The sequence below is a fragment of the Olea europaea genome, chromosome 6 (genome assembly GCF_002742605.1).
Source record: "Olea europaea var. sylvestris chromosome 6, O_europaea_v1, whole genome shotgun sequence".
NCBI classification, from domain to species: domain Eukaryota; kingdom Viridiplantae; phylum Streptophyta; class Magnoliopsida; order Lamiales; family Oleaceae; genus Olea; species Olea europaea.
The window spans coordinates 10,422,673-10,444,610 of NC_036242.1; the positions used below are offsets into that span (position 1 = coordinate 10,422,673).

The 21,938-nt window shown below is 33.7% G+C and overlaps 2 protein-coding genes and 1 pseudogene across 5 annotated transcripts; 1 reads left to right on the plus strand and 2 right to left on the minus strand.

The window, feature by feature from the left end:
- Positions 1-9,190, plus strand: part of LOC111395140 — a 15,872-nt pseudogene extending 6,682 nt beyond the window's left edge.
- Positions 9,191-9,509: 319 nt separating this feature from the next.
- Positions 9,510-15,143, minus strand: LOC111395818 (RPM1-interacting protein 4). The gene is made up of 3 exons (XM_023021987.1): positions 15,039-15,143; positions 12,467-12,649; positions 9,510-9,852 (listed from the first exon to the last, which is right to left on the minus strand). Exons 1-3 carry the CDS (start codon positions 15,042-15,044, stop codon positions 9,808-9,810), a joined length of 234 nt encoding a protein of 77 aa, XP_022877755.1. The 5' UTR covers positions 15,045-15,143; the 3' UTR covers positions 9,510-9,807.
- Positions 15,144-16,652: 1,509 nt separating this feature from the next.
- LOC111395819 (pentatricopeptide repeat-containing protein At5g55840) lies at positions 16,653-21,728 on the minus strand. Of its 4 annotated transcripts, XM_023021990.1 has the most exons (6): positions 21,518-21,728; positions 18,062-21,415; positions 17,843-17,917; positions 17,550-17,742; positions 17,162-17,247; positions 16,653-17,076 (listed from the first exon to the last, which is right to left on the minus strand). In XM_023021990.1, exons 1-2 carry the CDS (start codon positions 21,681-21,683, stop codon positions 18,171-18,173), a joined length of 3,411 nt encoding a protein of 1,136 aa, XP_022877758.1. In that variant the 5' UTR covers positions 21,684-21,728; the 3' UTR covers positions 16,653-17,076; positions 17,162-17,247; positions 17,550-17,742; positions 17,843-17,917; positions 18,062-18,170. The 4 variants fall into 4 exon arrangements, with proteins under 4 accessions (XP_022877758.1, XP_022877759.1, XP_022877757.1 ...); XM_023021991.1 differs by lacking the exon at positions 17,162-17,247; XM_023021989.1 differs by lacking the exon at positions 17,162-17,247 and having other exon boundaries at positions 16,653-17,108.
- Between the last annotated feature and the right edge of the window lie 210 nt (positions 21,729-21,938).

Sequence of the window (21,938 nt, forward strand, 5' to 3'; positions counted from 1 at the left end):
ATTATAAGTGATTTTCTATATTCGATTTGTTGATTATTTATGAATTTTAAACTTTATATAATTGCAAGATCTCCACCTCAAATCACCAAGAAAAAAAAATTATTACGGAAAATACATTGATCCATTAATTTGTGTCTTGAATATTGAATCTTGAATTATAATCTTTGAATCTTGTCTTCCAGATCTTCAATCTTGATTATGGATTCTTGAATTCTTCAATCATTCTTCTTGATTCTTGAATTCCTTTATGCGGGTTTTTGATCTTCCTCTTTAATAGACTTTCTCTATTAATTCTCATATTGATAGGATGGCACAAAGAAAGACAATTGCACATGAATTAGGGACCGTGGCCTTATATATAGTTTCCACATGTATTTCAGCCATCACGAAATACAATTCTAGAGGAATATGATTTCTACACATGTAATCCACGCTGCACTTTATTTAGATGATCTAAGTCCAATTACTTAATTCTTTATCAGATCACTTTAACTTTGGGCTTAACTTTAAGATAATCTTTATACACAATTCATTATATATGTAGGCTCACAAAGACAAATTAATAACTTCCCAACACGATTTCACATTTACCATTTACCAGGTATTGATTGATGGAAAAGATGCAGAAGTTAAGGATATTGAAGGGTGTAGACTGCCAACTTTGGTGTATTTGGCTCGCGAGAAGCGACCACAGCATTTCCATAACTTCAAAGCTGGAGCCATGAATGCATTGGTAAGTGCCTGCCATGTTTACAAAAATCTGCAGAAACATAATAATCAAATTAAATTTATAGAGAAAAAGACACTTTCACATTCTCTGAACAACTTCTGATTATTTCTGCCTTTTATACAAAATTTATTCCCATTTTGCATCCCACTCTCCTTTTGATTTACGATACTGCTGCCCCTTGAACCAAAATCACAATTTTCCGAGGCAAGAAAGTTGCATTAAATGATTTATCTACTCTTGTAATATATGTGCAGATAAGGGTGTCATCAGAGATCAGCAATGGACCTATTATTCTAAATGTAGATTGTGATATGTACTCAAATAATTCACAAGCAATTCGAGATGCGCTCTGCTTCTTCATGGATGAAAAGAAGGGCCATGAGACTGCTTTCGTGCAGTTTCCACAGAATTTTCATAATATTACTAAAAATGATTTATATGGAGGCACCCACAGAGTGATCAGTGAGGTTAGTATATGACCATATAAACATTCTATTGACTCATATTTGTTTTTTATAAAAAAAAGAAGAAAAAAATGCTTATTTATCTTATGAATTTTGTTACATAAGGTGGAATTTCATGGTTTGGATGGTTATGGAGGGCCTATGTATGTTGGAACTGGCTGCTTTCACAGAAGGGACATCCTTTGTGGAAGAAAATATACCAAGGGATTTACTATCGACTGGAACAAAAATATTATACGCAAAACAGGGGAAAGTGTTCAAGAATTGGAAGAAAGGATAAAAGGCTTCGCTAGTTGCACTTTTGAAGAAAACACTCAGTGGGGCAATGAGGTTTCTGTCTTTTCTTAAGCACGTCTTCTCATATATATGAGTTTTGCATATAATGTTGCAGTAAAGACTTTTCTGATATTATGCAGATGGGTCTAAAGTATGGCTGTCCAGTTGAAGATGTGATAACGGGGCTGTCAATTCAATGTCGTGGATGGAAATCAATCTATTTCAATCCAGAAAGGAAAGGCTTCTTAGGTGTTTCTGCTACTACCCTTGATCAGATATTAGTGCAACACAAGAGATGGTCGGAGGGCGATTTTCAGATTTTCCTTTCGAAATACAGTCCAGTTTGGTATGGACTAGGCAGAATCTATTTTGGGCTCATAATGGGATATGTCAACTATTGCCTATGGTCTCCTAATTGCTTCGCAACTTTGTACTACTCCATTGTCCCTTCTCTTTATCTGCTCAAAGGCATCTCCTTGTTTCCCCAGGCATGTTTATCTAGTTCTCTCTCATCATTCTGAAATTTAAATTTTCTTCTCGTCAACAAATATCACAATTTTACTCAACATTCAGGTCTCGAGCCTATGGTTTCTTCCATTCGCGTTTGTGATAGCAGCTGAGCATATATATAGCATTATCGAATTTCTCAGGGCAGGCGGAACAATTTTAGGCTGGTGGAATGAGCAAAGAATGTGGCTTTACAAAAGAACAAGCTCTTATCTGTTTGCAGTCATGGATACCATCTTCAAATTGATGAGATATTCAAATTCGGGTTTTATAATCTCAACAAAAGTGGCTGATCAAGATGTTACACAGAGATACGAGAAAGAAAAGATGGAGTTTGGAGTCACTTCACCAATGTTCATCATTTTATCATCGGTGGCAATGATCAATCTGTTCTGCCTCTTCGGGATTTTAAAGAAAATGATTGTTATCGGGGAATTCAAATCTGTTTACGAAACCACCGCTTTGCAGATTCTTCTATGTGGGGTTCTGGTTTTGATCAACTTGCCATTGTACAATGGTCTTTTCTTTAGGAGGGACAAGGGCAGGATGCCAAGCTCTGTCACTGTTAAATCAGTGGCTTTTGCTCTTTCTTTATGTACTTGTTTTGCATTTCTATAAAACCACCATTTCCTTTTAGAACAGATAAATTTTTTACATTGGTCACAAGTTGTAATTTTAATTTGCCCTCCGATGAAAATAGTGATGGCAATTTCCCCCTCGTCCCGAATGGGGCAAAAAAACCCGCCCCGTCGCCCCGAACCCGCCCCGTGAAGAAAAAGTAAAAAAATAAGAATAATAATTAAAAATAATTTTATTTTTAGACAATTCATCCGTTAAAAACTCATTTTAAATTTGTATTTTATTATTTAATAATAACATAATTCGAAACTTTCAAAAAGTAAAAAATTAAAATTAAAATGAAAAAATAAAATAAAAAATTAAACGGGGCAACAAACGGGACAAAAAGTTGCCCCGTCCCCGCCGCGCCCCGCTCTGCCATTCTAAGGCGGGAAGGGGTGAGGGTGCCCCGCCCCGTTGCCATCACTAGATGAAAAGTCATAGTTTACAATATCATTCGATCTTGCATTTTTATCATACAAATGGTGTGCACAACCATAATCAAATCCTAGATTAGAAACTTCTACTTGCATTGATTATCTGTGAAGAATTTCAATTTTAGTGACTTACAGTGCAAGTTTTGTTTTGGATTTTTTTTTTCTTTTCTTTAAATTCAAACTCAATGGTAGAATTGTTTTTCTGTAGAATCAACGTCCACTCCTGCTCGAGTTCTTTAACCAACAATTTTTCTTCCAGAGTATAGCTCTTATAATTTTGAACAAATAACTTCGTTTGTTTCTTTAGCTTGCGAACTATAATTGTGAAACCAAATATCTTTGTACTTATGTTTCATTACTCTTTAAAATAGATGTAAACATTTTATTGGTCAAGTTCATATATTACATTAAGTACTATAACAAAGTACAATTTGACAGTCAGATATGGTTGTACTTATAGGCCTTGTCTGGGAGAGATTCTCCCTAGATTTCTATCCAAATTATTACCGTTAGTGAGCCCCGACTATGAGATAGGAGAGTCAACAATTGCGACTGAAGGGCTGCAACGGTAATATTTATGCTTAAAATCTGGAAAAAAGGCCATACCAGACAGGGCCATAAAAAATATTGTCGTTTTGTCTCGGATATGAATGCATGATATGCTTTTGAAGATGTCAATTGTTCTACTTCAGATTATAAGCGTGATTATTTTCACTATTATCAATTTCAACAATTTGTAGAAATTCAATATTTGTGTAATATGAAAACGTAGAATTTTATGCCTAACACTTGAGAGAATTCATGTTCCTACTGACAAATTTACCAATTTGCTACATTTCTACATTCTAGTTTACTTTTGAAAACATAGAATTCTGAGTTTTGTAATTAGGAAAAATCGTGTACGTACTATGATGTTTATATAGAGAAACTTGTGATTTAAAAAAATTGCTAATTAGCTTATCATTGCGTGGAAAACCTAACCAACCAAGCAAGCAAACGACGTCGCCAATTTCAGACATCCAAGAAATTCGCAACATACGTGGCTGATTATTATTGGTTATTACACCTAACAGCGACCACCTCAACCTTCAAGCTCTTGTCGCAGGTAATCGAAACCCGGTCAAACCAAGACAATTGAAGTCCAGACCAAGTTACTAGCGCACTTCTCAAAACAATAGTTTTCGTACGATAAATTAAAGGGGAGCAAAATCTGTTTGATTCTGTATAAATTTGTCTTCCAGGGAGGAAATAAAGGTAACCAAAAATCGTGTTTTTTTTCTTCTTCGTTGTAATTTGTCGTTTGTTTTTGTTAGAATTAATGGATTTTTCCGATTGGGATTCAGATGAAGCTTTCGATTGCGGTGGCGGCGATGGTAATTATGGCCACCGTCGGGGGAGCCTTTGGGATCAGATTTGTGATAGACAGAGAGGAATGCTTCTCGCATAAGGTGGAATACGGGGACACTGTTCATTTTTCATTTGTGGTGATCAAGTCTGAGGGTTCTTGGCATTACAGTGAAGATGGCGTTGACCTTGTGGTAAACTTTCTTTTCCCATGCCACTGTAATCCGTATTTTTCATCAATTATTTTTGTCGATTGAAATGTGATTATGACTAAAAATGATGTGACAACTTTAGATCAACTTAGGGAAATTTTAAGGGAACAACTGGGTAATTCTTGTTGGAATTTGATGATTTAGAGATATAATTTGATATATTTTGTGTAAGCAGTATTGAGATAATTTTTGACAGCTTGGCCCCATTAGTCTTTTACCCTCTTATATAAACCATGCCCTAGTCATATTAATTTACATTGTCTGACCTAGGCATGGGCAGTGGCGAATCTAGGATTTTTAGTCAGCACGGGCGGCCGTCTATCGTCGACCATCAGCCGCAGTAAAGTATTAAGAGCCCATTTGATGTCCTTTTTTTAGCAGAAAATGCATTTTGAAGCTGTGATTTCATGGAGAACGTGTGGTTAAAAATAAGGGAAAGTTTTGAATTTGCGTGTAATATTATTTTATTAAAGAATATATAGTTAAAAATAAGATAGATAAAAAATGTATTTTAAAATAAATGAAAATAAAATAAGGCCTAAAATGTAAATATAACAATCATTTTGTTCATATTGAACATATATAATTCTGTTATAAGAATAAACCGTAATCACCAAATGAAATTGTTGTCAAGTTTTGTATCATTTAAAGGAAGAGCACGATTTCGAATTTTTATAATTTCATTAAACTCAGTAAATGTAATATGTATTATTTTGCTCAATTCATGTTAATGCCAGAGTGGTCAGACTTTCAATATTCAGAACAGGAGCTTATGGGTTCGAATCATTTGACCAGAATGGACAAGGAAAAGTAGGTTATTTGGAGGTGGTTCGCGTGGGATCACCGATCACTTTCTATCTTTTCCTCCCAAAAAGCACGTAAAAATCATCCATTCAATATATTGTCCAAATTACTTTTCTAAGGTATACTATGAGAATTTTTCGCTAAGCTTTGAAAATTTTGATTTTGTAAGTAAGTTTACACGAGTAAAAAAGTACATTGTAGCATAAAATAAATATCTTTTGCTTCGTTAAATTTAAGTAAGTTAATTATTTTGATAGTAATATAAAAGTTACTCTCGAAAAAAGTCACATCTTTTAATTAAAAATAAGAAATAAGTAAGTTATCTAAACATACTAGCAGACAAACAATTACTTAAAATTGACTTTATTTTCTTAGACTTAACCAAACATGCTCTAATAACTTTAGCCAATCATCTTCATCCAAATAGAGGAATTAATAGAAGAAAATAAGGAGATCAAAAAGAAGAAAAAGAAGGGTACTTTTATAAGTAAAAAATAAATAAATACATAAATAAATAAATAAAGAGGTAACATTCATGTCCTAATCAAATAAACAACATTTGAAAATATACACACAGTTTCCTGGTGAAAGATTTTTGCCCACACACTTTAAATTTGTGATTTCCATTGCAAGAAGCAACCAATACGACAATGTATTATTATTTTCGTGTAATGATGATGTCTCCCAAGGTTCGACCTGTGTGGGTGGGCCATAATTGTTTACTTACAGATGCCGTGGTGGTAGCAAATAATTGGCTGCAAAAACTATTTTTTGCAGCCAACCTTCAATGGCTTTTGGTCAAAATTTATGGAAGTTTTTTCCGTACATATAGTATGCTCCTTGGATAAAGAGGTCTTTCTTGACCACTTCAAAGTGGACCCCTAAGTAATTCGATGCGGTTTTTCAGATCGGACTCCAACGAAATTAATCCCAATTTCCCTAGTTTTTGGATGGATTTTTTTGGTGTGTGTGTGGAGTTTTTCTGTTTTGGAGATGCGGTAATTGATGTGTTTTTTGATGTAGTTTTTGTATCTTTTTTGGGAATCAACTCTTAATCTAATTTAAAATACCTTATGAATTGCTGGCCAGAGTCATGCCCACTATGATAAAAGATGTATATCAGTGTGGAATATAAATAATTACTGTGTGTTGAGTTTATTTTTTGATGTGTGTTTTAGTAATTGTTGAAAGCGGAGGGAAAAAAAAAGATGAAAATAAGATCAGTGAATGGAGAAACAGTTCCTATAATTAGACAATTGCATTCACCGAACTACTCTTGTATTCACATTTGGATTGAACTAAAGGTTATCATTAAAGAGCATTATATTACCAAGACCTTCTTTGTATTATGACATTGTGCAGTTGTGAAAGGGTGTTCCATTCCTAGAACAGATGGCTAGTTTGCTCTCTGGCTTTTCAACAGGAGAAAATTAACTGCATATATACTGAACATAATTCAAGCATTCCTAATTGTTCAAATGTTTGTGGCCATACAAATATTTCTTAGATGAAGATGAAGGCTTTAGTAACAAAAATCTCTTCCTTTTTAATTGTTGTTATCCTTAGTTATGGGGAAATCTTTCCTAGTTCTAGGAAATACTATTTGAGAATGGAGGAATTGAGAACAATATTTATAAACGGTTGTGCTATATGTATATAATGATTTACACACACATGATGTACCTGTTTATTCTTTTATTTTCTTTTACTGAGATGAAAAATATTTGAGTTATAAAGTATGAAATATCCCCTTGCTGGTGCAACACCTTCTAAAAAGAATTTCCCTTGGACTACGAACGGCAAGGGATGAAAGCGAGTCGATGTGGTGAGATATGATTCTGCTAGAATTTTTTCAACCAAATAAAAAAAACCTTCGCTACTCTCTTTTTTACATCTCATCTGTATATAAATCATTGTGTAACTCCATTATGTACAAATAGTATTATTCATTTGAAAAAGAGACTTGATACACCGGTTCCTTCCGTTGGTATATGCTTGGTGTGAAACAAGCATCAGTTAGTGTTTGCTCGGGACAATGTGAAATAGATATATATTTTTCTTATCAAATCCCTCCTCCTACGTCCACGAGGGGAAAAAAATACTATAAGCTTATTGTTATCATATTTATCTAAAAGTCAGTTTGTGTGATGGCGTGGTTGTACAAACCATGTAAGAAAATGTTATGCTTATGAATTTTTACAAAATATTTTGGTTTAGATACTCCTTCTGACTGGTGGGATTGCCTGCTCAATTTTAATTAAATTATCAGGTAAAGGGACCAAATGGTGAACAGATTCATGATGTACGTGATAAGACAACTGAGAAGCACGAGTTTTTGTCTTATCATCAAGGAGTTTACCGTTTTTGTTTCACTAATAAGTCCCCCTATCATGAAACCATAGACTTCGATGTGCATGCTGGTCACTTTGCATACCATGATGAGCATGCTAAAGATGGTAAGCATTCTTCTGTGATTTTTCTTAAATCTGTCTCTGATGTATCCTTTTAATATTGAACATGGCATGTTTTGTTTGACTTCTGCAGAGCATTTCAAACCTCTCTTTGAACACATTGGGAAGCTAGAGGAAGCTTTGTATAATATTCAGTTTGAGCAACATTGGCTCGAGGCTCAGACTGATCGTCAGGCAATAGGTATTGGTTCAACTTTTTCTGTTTGTGATGTTATTTATATGTCAAATACTTCAGCCCACATTTATTGGACTTGACATATCACACTTAATTCTTCTATTGCCCATTTTTTACATCTTTTATTTTTTCCCTTCACGAGCCCATGTTAGCAATTAGCTTCATATATCATGTGCTAGCGCCGCATTTGGATCCGTAGGTTCAGTAAGGAAAAACTGGTTTTCTGTGCATTTTATCTTCTGCCGGAAAAAAGGACATTCTTTTTTCCCCAAATATCATTGAACGTCTGGAAAGAAATGAGAAGAATGTAATACTTGAGCTGCTATAATTTATTCACTAAAATTTTCATAATGAATATTGGGTCTCATTCTTCCCGAACCTAACATGAGAGAAGGTCCTCTGTGTTTCCTTCCCAGCAAAAATATAGGACCCGAGCATGTCGTTTAGGTGCACGAATTTTTAGAATGAGGATGCTTCCGTTCTTGGAGTTCCATGGATAATGTAGTGCTGAACCACTCTAATTTCACAACCATTTGTGAGGAGTAGTCTGTTGAAACACAAAAAAGATTGTCGTCATTTCTTCCAACATAAGCGTTTTAGGGAGGAACAGAGAGACTAGATGTGGATTACCGTTCTTAGAATTACTTGCTCAATTTATTTTCTCTTTGAAAATTAGGTCTTCCTTTCATTTCTTTTTACGTGGAATGTGCTACACAGTCTCGTGGATCTATAACATTTCATGCACTAACTAGATTTATGTTATTCGAATTGCAGTAAATGAAGGAATGAGCAGAAGAGCAATCCACAAAGCTATATATGAATCAATTTTTCTCATTGGGGCCTCTGTTTTGCAAGTCTACATCTTGCGTCGTTTGTTTGAGCGAAAGCTAGGGGCATCTAGAGTTTAAGTTTAACTTCACTAGGGCATTCATCAACCGCAGAAATTCTAGTGTTCCCTTATTATTATTATTATTATTATTATTATTATTATTATCCATCCAGGGCACTTCTCTCTTGCCATGTTAAATTATTATAAAACCTGTTTCAAGAATTTGTTGGTTGTATATTTATTTTTGTCCATTCGACGTAGAATTTACCCTTACATGCCCTCACAACTCGTTTGAGAAATACCAATATTTGAATACGTGTTCTCCTTTTGAGTCTTCACTGGATTGAATTGCACATTCGAGCTTAATAAACTCTGTTACCTTGTCAAGACTTCAGCTTTCTTTCCTGAAAGATAACCTTGTAACATTATTCACAAAAATCATAAGACTACTGAAATAATGGGGACCAAATGGGGGCAACATGGGATTTACCCTCAACAACTACTACGTGCCAGAGAGGGTTTCATGGATGGAGAACTGTTCCAATGTGAATTCTGGGGATGGCGTAAAAGATTCTAAGGCAACGCAACAACCCTTAAACTGGGTAGGGAGTACGCTCGCAAAATAAACTAGCACAATGTAGGTTGAGAAAGATAATGTAAAAACGTTTGCTTAACAAATAAATATGCAAGTGATTTTAAAAATTAACGCGAGACAACAAAAGCTCTACAGGCCACAGGATACAAAGGGACCATCGAACACAACTTCATCGTGATGATCCGCAAAATATAACAGACGGGTTTGTTCAAGTTTTTCATATTCGTCTCTTACACAACACAAATGGTGCCGGATAACACCTGCAAATTCTATCTGAAGGCATATATAACTTGAGCCGTTATAGAGATGCCCTTCCTATATTGATCTTTTACACAGACAACTTGATCAAGATTCTGCTCGGGGGCTCTGCATGCAGCACAACCATTTCTTCTGCAAATCAATGAATTATTTTTTGTCAGTTGATACCAGAGAAAATCAGAAAACGAAGCCTCGTTTCACCCTTCTATAAATTTGGCCGTGAAAATTACTTCACTATAAAGCAGCCTGAAAAATAAAATACCACATATTTGGCAGTAACTTCCTCGCGAGAAAACAAAATAATTTATTCCAGTATGTTCTTTCCAATAAAAAAGACATTATCAGTCACCAATATTGCAACTGTCATGAAAATTATACAGGTAGAAATCACATAACCAGATACGGCAAATAATAATATCTTCGAGAAGAAAGGCCAATACTAAGGGTCTGCTTTGGAGTTTTAGGGTACCAGTTTTGGACAGTTATGAGGGGTCCGGTCTCGTGGGGTTTTTAGTAGCGATTTTTATAATACTCCAACCCACATTTGAGAGTCTATTATCTGGATTACATATAAGTTAATTTTCAACTTAAAATGTGAAATATTTACTTATAATTAAAATTTTAAGTATAAGTAGTTTTTCCCTTGTAAATAAATTGTACAGTTACAAGCTAATTTTGTACTTCTAAATAATTTTTAACACATAAGTAAATTTTTATATTTCATAAGTGAATTTTGTAGCACTGGCAGTATTTTTACTATAAAAGGAATTTTTTACACAAAAAATTATTTTTATCTTATATGTAATTTTTTACTTATAAGTTCTTTAGTTATAAAGTAATTTTTTTGCTTATAATTTTTTTAGTCAATGTATTTTTAATTACAAGTTAATTTTGAACAATATATGTGGAATCAAATAATTATTTTCTAAGGGATAAAATTAGAAGGGCTTTGAGAAACGGCCAAAACCCACCAATTTAGTTGGTGGGTTGAAAAAAGGCGGCCAAAATTACACTACACCGATTTTATTTTTTATACCAGTCACAGAATTAGTGTCAGAAAAGATAACAAGCACTAGTTTTTCCAACATCCCATAACGGTGCCACCTAAAAAGATCAAAATCGGTGGGAAAAAACTCTCATACAGGCCCTAAATGCTTGTTTGAAGTAGATTTTTCGTGAATTGATCTATGAGAAGGGAATTTATTTAAGAAGTTGTGGTGAAAAAGTAAAGGAAAACTTATGAATCCATGTACAAAATTATTTTATTGAGTGTGTGTGATTGAAATGAGTTTGAGGAAAAATGAGTTTTAAAGAATCTCTACCAAAAATGACTTAAATTTCTCACACAAAATTATGCCAAATAAACCAAATGTAAGACCGTGAGACATGAAAAATGGTAACTACCAGGGACGGATCCAACCGCTCAAGTGAGCTAGGGCGGAGTGTCGAGTAGTCATCAAGCTACCATCCAATATAGTGAGATTGTTTACTAATATTTAATTAATTTAAATTAAAAAAATCTCCAATCAATATATAAATGTATTAAAACGTTAAAATCATATAAAAATGAAAATATAGTTCAATACAACACAAAATAATAAGGAATAAAAATATATTTTTTGAATCATATATATATGATCAAGTTTTAAATTTTTATGAACTCAAGCGAGACAAGATGAAATTAATAAGTAAAGTATTGATTAAATGATAAAGACAAAACTTTCAAAACAATGAATATTAGAGCTATTTTTGAACCCCAAAAGGAAAAGTATTTTTCGAACTCTTAAAAGAATAAAGATTATTACTTAGCTTATCCAAATTTGAATTATACAAAATAAATTGATAAAACATAACAATTACATATTATGAAGTAATAAATTGAGTCAACAAATTTTTAAAACGATGATTTTAGAGCTATTTTTGACCCCAAAAAAAGTGTTTTTTCAAATTCTTAAAAGAATAAAGATTAGTACTTAAATTGTCCAATTTTTACAAAATAAATTCATAAAACATAACAATTACATATTATGAAGTAATAAATTAAGTCAATAAATTTTTAAAATGGTAATTTTTAGAGCTATTTTTGACCCCAAAAAAGAAAAATATTTTTCAAATTCTTAAAAGAAAAAAGATCAGTACTTAAAATTGTCCAAATTTGAATTTTACAAAATAAATTGATAAAAATATAAGTATATATTATGAAATAATAATTTGAGTCAACAAATTTTTTTAATGAGATTCTTTTAGAAACAAAAACTAGTAATATAGAATTGTTTAGTTATTATTTATTGTGTTAAAGAAATTAAAAGAGGAGGAGATGACGGGAATCAAACCCCATACACCTCTTACATGTAAAGCAAGAAATTTACCATTTGACATACGACACTCCTGTGGATGTCAATGAAAACAAAATAATATAGAGTTGTTTAATTATTATTTATCGTGTTAAAAAAAAAAATTAAAAGAAGAAGTGGAGGTGAGGGGATTTGAACTAGGTGCCTCTCACATGTAAAACGAGCTCTCTTCCATATGAGCTACAATCACTTACGTTGAAAGCTAATACAGTTATTCGTATTTAACCGCAAAGCTTCAATAATATGTAACTTTTTTAGCCACACCGGCTCGTTGGTTGTTGGCTCCGCCCCTGATAACTACCACTATTTAAAAGACATTTAAAGCATATCCATCTCAATGTAACTTCATATTCAATTCTGAAGACTAAAATAAGCATCAAAGAACAACTTACACCCTGAGGTTTTAAAGGTTCCACTCCATGCTTAGTATTTGTATCCACCTTTGAAGGTGACTCAGGTTTCCCACCTGTCTTCTTCTCATCCCTGGCCTTGTTAAATATGACAGTAAATCCCTCTGCGGAAGCAGGGTCATTAACATCCCAGTCGCCAAACTTAGGCAATGGCCGACCCTTCTCCTGCCCAAAGTTACAGATAAAACACAAATAAAGTAATGAAGATGTACATAAAGGTATTGAAAACCCAGAATAAATATGGATAATCAGCTATCAAAACTGAAGTTGAAGATTCCATAGATGACTACAAGCAAAGACAAATCACTTTTCGTACAGATAAATCTTCAATTAATATTGCTAAATGAAAGGATAACAAGATGGAGGCTGAGCATCCTATACGTCTGAAAGTAGGATAATCAATTCACAACACTTGAACCAGATCCAACACAAAGAAGAAAATATTTAAGCTTTGCAGTTTAGTACATGAAGGTGAAGACTGCACCTTTTATACACATGGCAGCGCAAGTTGCAGCTAGGACTTGCATAATGTTATTCAAGTTCTTACGGATACATAGGTCAATTCAAAAGTTTTTAAACTAGTTCTGCTTCCATGTTTCTTTCGTATTGTTTTTTCTTTTTACTTTTTTTCATGTCCGATCTCGATTAATCTTCTTCAATATGTTTTTGTTGGTTTGAAAGAACAGATTCAAGCATCGATATATGCCACTTTAATTAATTCCAATTACAAAAATATTAATTTTAGTGAAGAGAGAACAAAAATATGGAAAATTGTTGCAAATGCACAACATATGAATGTAAAATGTGAAGTGCTAATAGAAGAACTCTGAGGGCTCATTTTCCTTTAGTTTATTGATGTCTAAGAACATGCAACCAAAATCTTTTGAAACAAATTGACGGTGAATGCATCACACTTCATGATGACCCTTGTTTGTAGTTAAAATCTGGCATCTAAAAGTATCATGAAATATATATTCACTTTCAAACTTCAATTCAGTCCAATCCAATGATAGATTGAACCTAAAGCCAAGTTAATTTTATGAATTTAACAAATATGGACATTAAAGGTGAGGAATCCAAAAGGATAATTGTGTCATTGAAGCATAATGATATGGTTCTGAAATTCGTTTCACTAACATTACTAGTCCACTTAACTTTGTCTGAAATTCTGAGCAAATTGGCACCTGCAATGAGGTTAGACACTGGAAACTGTGAATGGAAAATAATTGTGGAGAGTCGTATGTAGATTTTCCCGAGTGAACACCTAAATCCATTCAGAATAGAAGTATCTTTACTATATCTTCATCCTCTAACCCAGCAAAAAAGTTTCTCAAACCACTACAAACTGTGGATGGAAAATAATTGCAGAGAATCGAATGTAAACTTTTCTAAGTGAATACCTAAGTCTATTCAGAATATAAGTATCTATGCTATATCTTCATCCTCCAACCCAACGAAAAAGTTTCTCAAACCGCTATAAACTAAATCTAATTCCAAATGTACATGACATTTAACAATCATTCGTCTAAATGCATAAAGTACCAGTGTTGCACACTTCAGTCTAGATCTATGTCGGGAACACTTGTTCGATATTTTGCGAGGATCATAATTCTCTAAATTATATTGAACAGTTTTTATTTATTGTATGAATAGTTTCACATATGCGTTGCACTTTGAATTATTATAACCATAGTAGACTTAATAGTTTACCATAAAAATAAAGAAAAAAGATTAAAAGTACTAATTTTTAACCAATTAGCCTTGCTGACATACATAAAATTTTGATGTTTGACGAACTTGACTTTCAGATACATCCCTCACCCAACATTCTTACCTGCATCAATTTAAATAGCCTAACAGGGAATATATTCAACCATATCTCCAAAAACCATAACATTAAAATATCACCACCGTCTTTATAACCCACTTAATTTTGCCTTAGAACGAGCAGGAAAATGTTGCAGGGCTCAAAAGGTTTCATTACATGTCATTAAGGATCAATGGTGGTGGCTCGGTAGCACTAAGTCCAAGTGAAGAAAGTGAAGAAAAATTTAACTGATAAACTAAAATAAATCTACCAAATTCCCAAATGAAAATACTTAAAGAAGTTTCAAGTTAAATGGAAACAATTTAACATATTGCCATAAATATTTCATCTTTTCATTTATTTGGTCTCATTATTTTTATTTTTGAGATGGAGAATAAGATGACACCTATTCAACAACAACAAACACGGATTAAATTTTTATTTATTCGCTTGAACATCTCCGGTAAACAAACAATCATAGCACGTCAATATTACATCATACAACAGCAAACATCAAATCAATTTTTTTTCTATAATATATATCTTAATATTGTCTCAAATTAACGAAAATTCAACGGTACAAACCCTTACACAAAGCGATCGATCAAAACATCAAAAACACAAAAATTTCCAAATAAAATTAAAGGATTAGCGGAATAATCAAACAAAAAAGAGAATCATAATCGATTCAAATCCGAGTCAAATAATCAACAAAATCAGAATCCGAGACTTGTTGGAATTACGTACCGACATGAATCCGCAGGAAGAGATGTTTCTAAGGATTAAAAAAAATAAAAATGACGAGAGCAGTCGAGATAGAGATGGAGCCGTCGATATGTAAAGTATTTGTATATATGTAAATTAATTTAATAACTGTTTATTTTTGGCATTTTGTTAGGGTGTGTTTGGCAAGTGAGAAAATAGGCGAACGACTTTATTTATTATGAAAATAGTTTCAAAATATTTTCATTGAAAAATGTTTGTTAGGGTGCATTTGATTTCTAATATTTTTCCTCTAATTCTTACTTTTATATTGTTTAATTGCCATTTTATTTCATGGAAAATATTTTCTTACTTTTGGTCACGTGATTATATTTTTCTTAAAATCAAGGAAAATAGAAAATATTTTATTTTAGAAGGAATAAAATTTTATTTTTCAATGAGTTCACTTTCTCTTTATCTCTCTCATTTACCTATCAATAATAAATGAATTATAATATTTTTTAGGTTGAAAATTAAATCAATCAAACACATTTAATTGTCAATTTTCATGCAGATAAATTTTAAAAGATTGAATTATTTAGAATTTATTTTCTTTTCATGCAAATTCATGCTTGCAATCAAATGCATCTTTATTGTCTCTTACTTCATAATTTGTATCACAAAATTGTCAAAAATACATTTCACATAATTCCTATGAGACTATGAGTGCTATTTATTTACTTATTTTTGGCCAAAAAGCATTTGAAATAGTCCCTGGGGTTTGCCAATCTTCTTATCATTAGAAGGCAATTGTTTCGATCCTTGGTGTTTTGAAAAAATAAATCGATCATCTACACTTTAAATGGATATGTGTGGATCCAATAAATGAAATTTTTTCTCTTTTTGGTTGAAAATAAAGCAAACATTTTCCAACGCGAAATCAAAATATGCAAAACTCTTCTTTGCAAGTCTCGTCACAATTACTTATAATATTTTACAAGTAAAAATTAAATTCGACCTAAGCTTACGATAGGATGTCAATGATAAATTATGAGCTACGAGGCAGAGGCTGGATTTTAAGCCAATGTGCAATTAAGCCCTTGTTTGATTCTACTAAAATTTAGATGTTTAATAGATTTTTGTAAAATGTTTAATTGCAAAGTGGGTAAATATTGTTAATCCCATAAAATATGTAAATTTCACATTTTTATCAATATATATATATTTATTTTTAGCTAAATCAAACAGAAAATATATACGTCAATAACTAAATAAAGAAGCATTATTTGGGAATCCTTTTCCTTTTTTGGGAAGTTACAACCACCACCAATAAGAAGAGAGAACATGTATTCTTTTGGTGGAAGATAAGATGCCAACATATACAAAAATTCAATATCAAGTTTGCATCATATTAATTCACATAGTTTGTCAAACTTATTTTAAGTTAATTAGTTTGTCAAATATAATTTTCAAAGTTAATAGAACTAATTCCTTTATAGTACGATGTCAACTTCATAAACTCTCTTTCCTCACCACATTCAATTCATTGCTAGATCGACTAAAAGATTTAAGCCACGTTAGAGCAAGTGGGTTCAAGTACGTCAAATTTATTTTTGCTGATGTAATCCATGACCTAAGCTCATTGAATACATGCTCAGAAGAATCCAACAGAAACAAATTCTTCATTTCATTTTAAGAAATTCAAACTGTTCACATAATAAACAACTTAAAGAGTGTGATTACAAATAAACACCTTAATAATCAAGGTCAAACAATAATAATACTAAATCAAAGTCAAATACAAGACAGTATCCCCTCGTGCAGTTGCCATATGCTGTCTGCCAAGCAAACGGCAACATGTTTATATTTTGTTCAAGGCATAATCCAAATCTAAGGAACCTGCAACATTTGCTGGGTGCAGATTAATAGACTTATGGAGACACATCATTCTTGCTCAAGCTGTTTGTCGACTAATTCGTTTATTGGAACCAACAGAATTTTTAGAAATAATAAATGGCAAATGCGCAAAGAGTCCTCTTGCTCTAAAACCAGAGTTCTCTGAAGACAAAATTGCCTTTGAATCCTGGAATACGAGCACCACTAGTTAGAGAAGGTCTGCAGAAGCACATAAGCAATTCAGAAACTTGTGCAGAAGGGCAGAAACAAACCAAACTTCCCATGCTCAACATTAAAGATCTCTTTGGCCTTTCTTCCACGAGTAAAATAGATAGTTCAATTTTTTGTGACTGTATTCCTGATAGAGATTACTATCCATCAGTTAGATCATAAAGACTAATGTCCTAGTCTGTGGATTATCTTAAAGTGAACAAACACGTATCCAAAAACTGTCAGTGATGAAACAGGAAAAGTGAATAATTTGAACAAGTTTGAAATCGGTTCCTGAATTTTCTAATTTTTTATTCTTACTTGTCTACATTATTGTTTTGCCTGAATATGTATGGATACTTGCAGAGCATGGGAATGCTGATACAGAAAACTTGATTTATGGAAAGCAATGCTAGAAGCAGAAAAATATTTGGAAGTGGAGGAATTTACCAAGCACATGTTAGCATTTCCAGTTTCTAGATCCAGTGACAACTCACGTCTGAGTTAACCTCCTCTTCCTCAGCCCCAGATAATAACAGGCCTACATCTACTTGGCGCCAAAAGTATCCACTCTCAACGCCATTATGAATTACATCGTCCAATCTCCATCATGGGATCATTGGTGCTCATCAATTCTCATGATCTGCTTGGTCATGAATATAATCATCCAATGGAGGAGACGAAACAACTAAAAGCTCAAGAAGTAAAGTTTACTAAAAAGAACCAAGAGTTTTAACTCTCACCATCATTAATGAGGACTCATAAAACTAGTCTTGTAACTCAAAATATTGGTTTAACTCATTATTGCCTTCGATTATCTGCATTAGAACAAAATAGAATCCACAAACCAATAACATAAGGTAAGTGTCAGAATATTTGTGTGTGTCTGACCGTGAATGTGCATGTTTTCGTGCCTGCATACTCCAATGATGAAAGCCATAGCTAATAAGTAAATCACATACCTGGCTTCTGCAATAAAGCCAGCTAAGGTATGGTACAGTAATGAAATCCTGGATTTCCAGTAAACCATTGAGAATGACTACTCTATCCAGCCTGACTAGTTAACTAGATTCATCGTTTCTTCACACTATTCTTTCCTTTATGCTTTATGTGGTTTAACTTCTTCATGGCATGCATCAATCTCCTCTGCCAAACTTCTGTGGTTGAATTCTGACTAATCAATCCTTTCAACTTTAGATCCATCAGAAGTGTTTCACCCTTCATGGGGTCATTTCCAGAAGAAATGGCACTAGTGAGAATACTAAAAGTGGTAATATTGGGGTAGACACCTCTTTTCTTCATCTCATCATATAGTTTGAAGGCATTATTAGTATCACCAGCTTGACAGAGAGCTGTAATGAGAACATTGTAAGCAACAACATCAGGCTTTGCACCATGAAATTCCATTAAATCTTTCAAATAAAATGCCTCCTCAAGTTTAGATTCTTTGCAGAACTTATGCATTAAAGTTGTGAAAGTTGGAACAGTTGGAACAAGTTGCCCCCTCAGCATGCAATCAAGAACAAGCATTCCCTCCTCTGTCTTGCCGCGCTGCACAAGTCCTCTGACCATAGCACTCTCAGCCACACTTCGCAAGCCAACGCCAAGCTTTTCCATGTCATCTTTTAATTTGAATGCTCCTTGTATATCTCCAGCTCTACACATACTTGTTATCAAACTACTATATTGTCTATTAGTAGGAACAAAACCCATCTCCAGCATCTCACGGGCTTTTTCAAAACAAGATATGTGTTTAAGTCCATTAAAAATCGAACTGAATGTATCTTTATTTGGTAAAACTCCAACCGAGTTCATGATATTTAACAAATCAAAGGCCTTCACCAACTCACCCCTTTCGCTATACTTGGTGATTAGCATGTTAAATGTCAACTGATCTGCTTCAGTCCCCTCCCCGATCATCATCTTCAAAAATTTAGCCCCAACATCTGTCATGCTTGATTTACAAAGTCCAAGAACTATAGAATGACATGTTAACTTGTCAGGGACAAAACCCTTCCTTGTAATCGTATCATACAACGCAAAGCACTCTGACATATTCTGTCTTTTTGATTGCAAATGTAAAAGGATGTTATATGTAGCCAAATTAGGGCGCAAACTTTTGTCGTTCATTAATGAAAGGATATCGTCCAACTTACTCATTTGTCCGAGTCTTGAGAACCCATCTATAATTGCATTGAGTGTAACTGTATCAGGATTGAGCCCTCGCTTTACCATGTCTTCAAAGTAGTAAATAGCAGCTTTTGGTTGGCCAGTCTTGAAAAGTGCATTAATGACGCTTGTATACATAAACTGGTTCAGAGAAGAAGTGTCTCTTTCCAATACTCTTTCCAGTAGGATAACTGCCGTAACAACCTTGTCCGTTCTACACAACATGGAAATAAGACAAGTATAAGCATAACTATCAGGAAGCACATTATTTTGAACCATCTCATCCAAAATAAGCAAAGCTAGGTTGAAATTTCCCAGTTCACAAATCTTAGCCAGCAGAGTGTTGAACATAGTAGCATCTGCAGCACAAGGTATGTTTCGGAGTTTATGAAAGAATTGCAGTGCTTCCATAAAATATCCTCCTCTACACAGTCCTTTCAGCAGACTTCCATATGTGTAGAAGCTAGGCTGATGACCAAATCTAACCATTTCTTCAAAGAAAGAAAAAGCGTTCACCCCATCACCTATGCTTCCATAGCCATCAATAATGGTATCAAAAGTAGTAGAATTGGGAACAAGACCAACCTCATTCATGCGATGCATGAAAATCTCTGCCTCTCCCACCTTCCCACCTCTACAGAGACTAGATATCAATACATTACAAACAAAAAGGTCAGCACAATGACCACTCTGTAGCATTGCTGTGTAAACTTTGATTGCTTTAGTTGTATCTCCCTGCTTGCACAAATTGTAAACTAAAATAGAGTATATAATACTGTTTGGTATGATACCCGATCTATATGCTTTACAAATTATTTCCCTTGCATTATTCATCTTTCCGGCATTACAAAATCCATCTAAAAGTACCGAATATGTAACAATATCAGGATTTACACCATCCTCAAACATTTTATCAAGCAACTGTATGCTTTCGGTTAGCATCCCATTTTTGCTTAACCCACTTATTAAGATAGTATAAGTAATACAGTTAATATTATTACTATCCAGCTTTAACTTCTCAATTAGAATTCTTGCAGAATCAAATTTGGCATGCTTGCATAATCCATTCAAAAGTGTTCCATAAGTAACTTCATTCGGCATTAATCCTCTTGCTACCATTTTCTCCAAAAGTTCAAAGGCTTCTTCGAAATTGCCCGCTTGACAATGCCCCTCAATCAAAGCATTATAAGTGACACAATTTGGTGAAAGATTAACGTTAGACATCTCATCAAAAATCTTTCTGGCAACTGCAATTTTTCCCTCTTTTACAAAGCCACTGATGAGGGTATTGTAGGTGACTTCATTGGGGAGTATCATCCTCATCTTCAGCCTTTTCAATAATAAATACCCTTTTGCACTCCTATTATTTCTACACAAATTATTCATAAGCATGTTATATGTACACACATCTGGTTCGATACCCTTACAACTCATGTGATCCAGCAGCTCAATAGCTGGTTTATACCTACTCTTTTTGCAATACCAGTTGAGTAATGTGTTATAACTAACCACACTTGGAGCATAACCACTCTCCTCCATCTTCCTTAGTAAATAACCAGCCTTCTTCAGCTTCCCTTGAACACAAAGAACATTTAACAATATATTAAATGTTTCAACATTTGGACAAATACCTTTTGAAAGCATCTCTCTGAAAAATGACCACACAGACTCAGAAGACCATTCTTTCACCATTGCTCCTAGGATCATATTGCAAGTATAAATGGACGGGCTAAACCCCCTAAAACCCATCAATCGGAAAGTATCTAAAGCGTCGCCAATTGACCCCTTTCGTACATTAACCCTCATTAACAGGTCAAAAACTGCAGGGCTTGAGTGACAAAGACGATAAGTATCCATAAGGGCATTAAAAACTGAACTTGACCCCAAATCCATTCCAGATAAATGCTGTAATATTGAATTGGCATGTTTATACATTCTAGCTCTAACAAGAATATGGGTTGTGATACAGTACATGTGCGTTATATGACTGAGCTCCAAACCTGGCTGCTTTAGAAACCAGCTCAATATTTTCAGTGCCAACCTTCCATGAACTGGCCTCAGAGATGCCAACTTATATTTCATACAATTGAGAGACTCCCAACGGTCAATTGTCAGCATAGTATGTATGCTACTCTCCATTTCTTCACCTGTTTTCAGAAAGCACAAAACTTTACACTTCTTCAAGTGTATATTTCGAAGAAAACGTATATAAAGAATGCTGAATTATTATGAAGAAAAGAGAAACTGACCGGGCGATTGCGGGGGAGTTGAGGATTGGCATCTGCTATTACTGCCTTCTAAATTTTCTGTAAAATGTTTGGAAAAACTTTTACACGAGAAACTTCTGCGTTTTGACAATTTTCTGGGTAACAGATGAAGTTTCTGGGTTGTTTTCGAACGCAGAAGCGAAGCCATCGCCACTGTTAATTGGCTTGTACTGCTTCATTTGAGATGGAAGAATGTACCAAGAAAAAAAAATGTCGTGCTTGGCTCACCTTTACACTCTTAAATAAGTTAATTTCACCAACGATTACTTAAGTTTGTGCGAAATTTCAAGTTGGTCATAATTTTTGTTTTTTTCCCTTGTTTGGAGTCCCATTTAATAAAAAAATGAAATGAATTTTGTAATGATTATTTTTTTTTTGAAGATTGTTTTGGTTAAAAACTTAA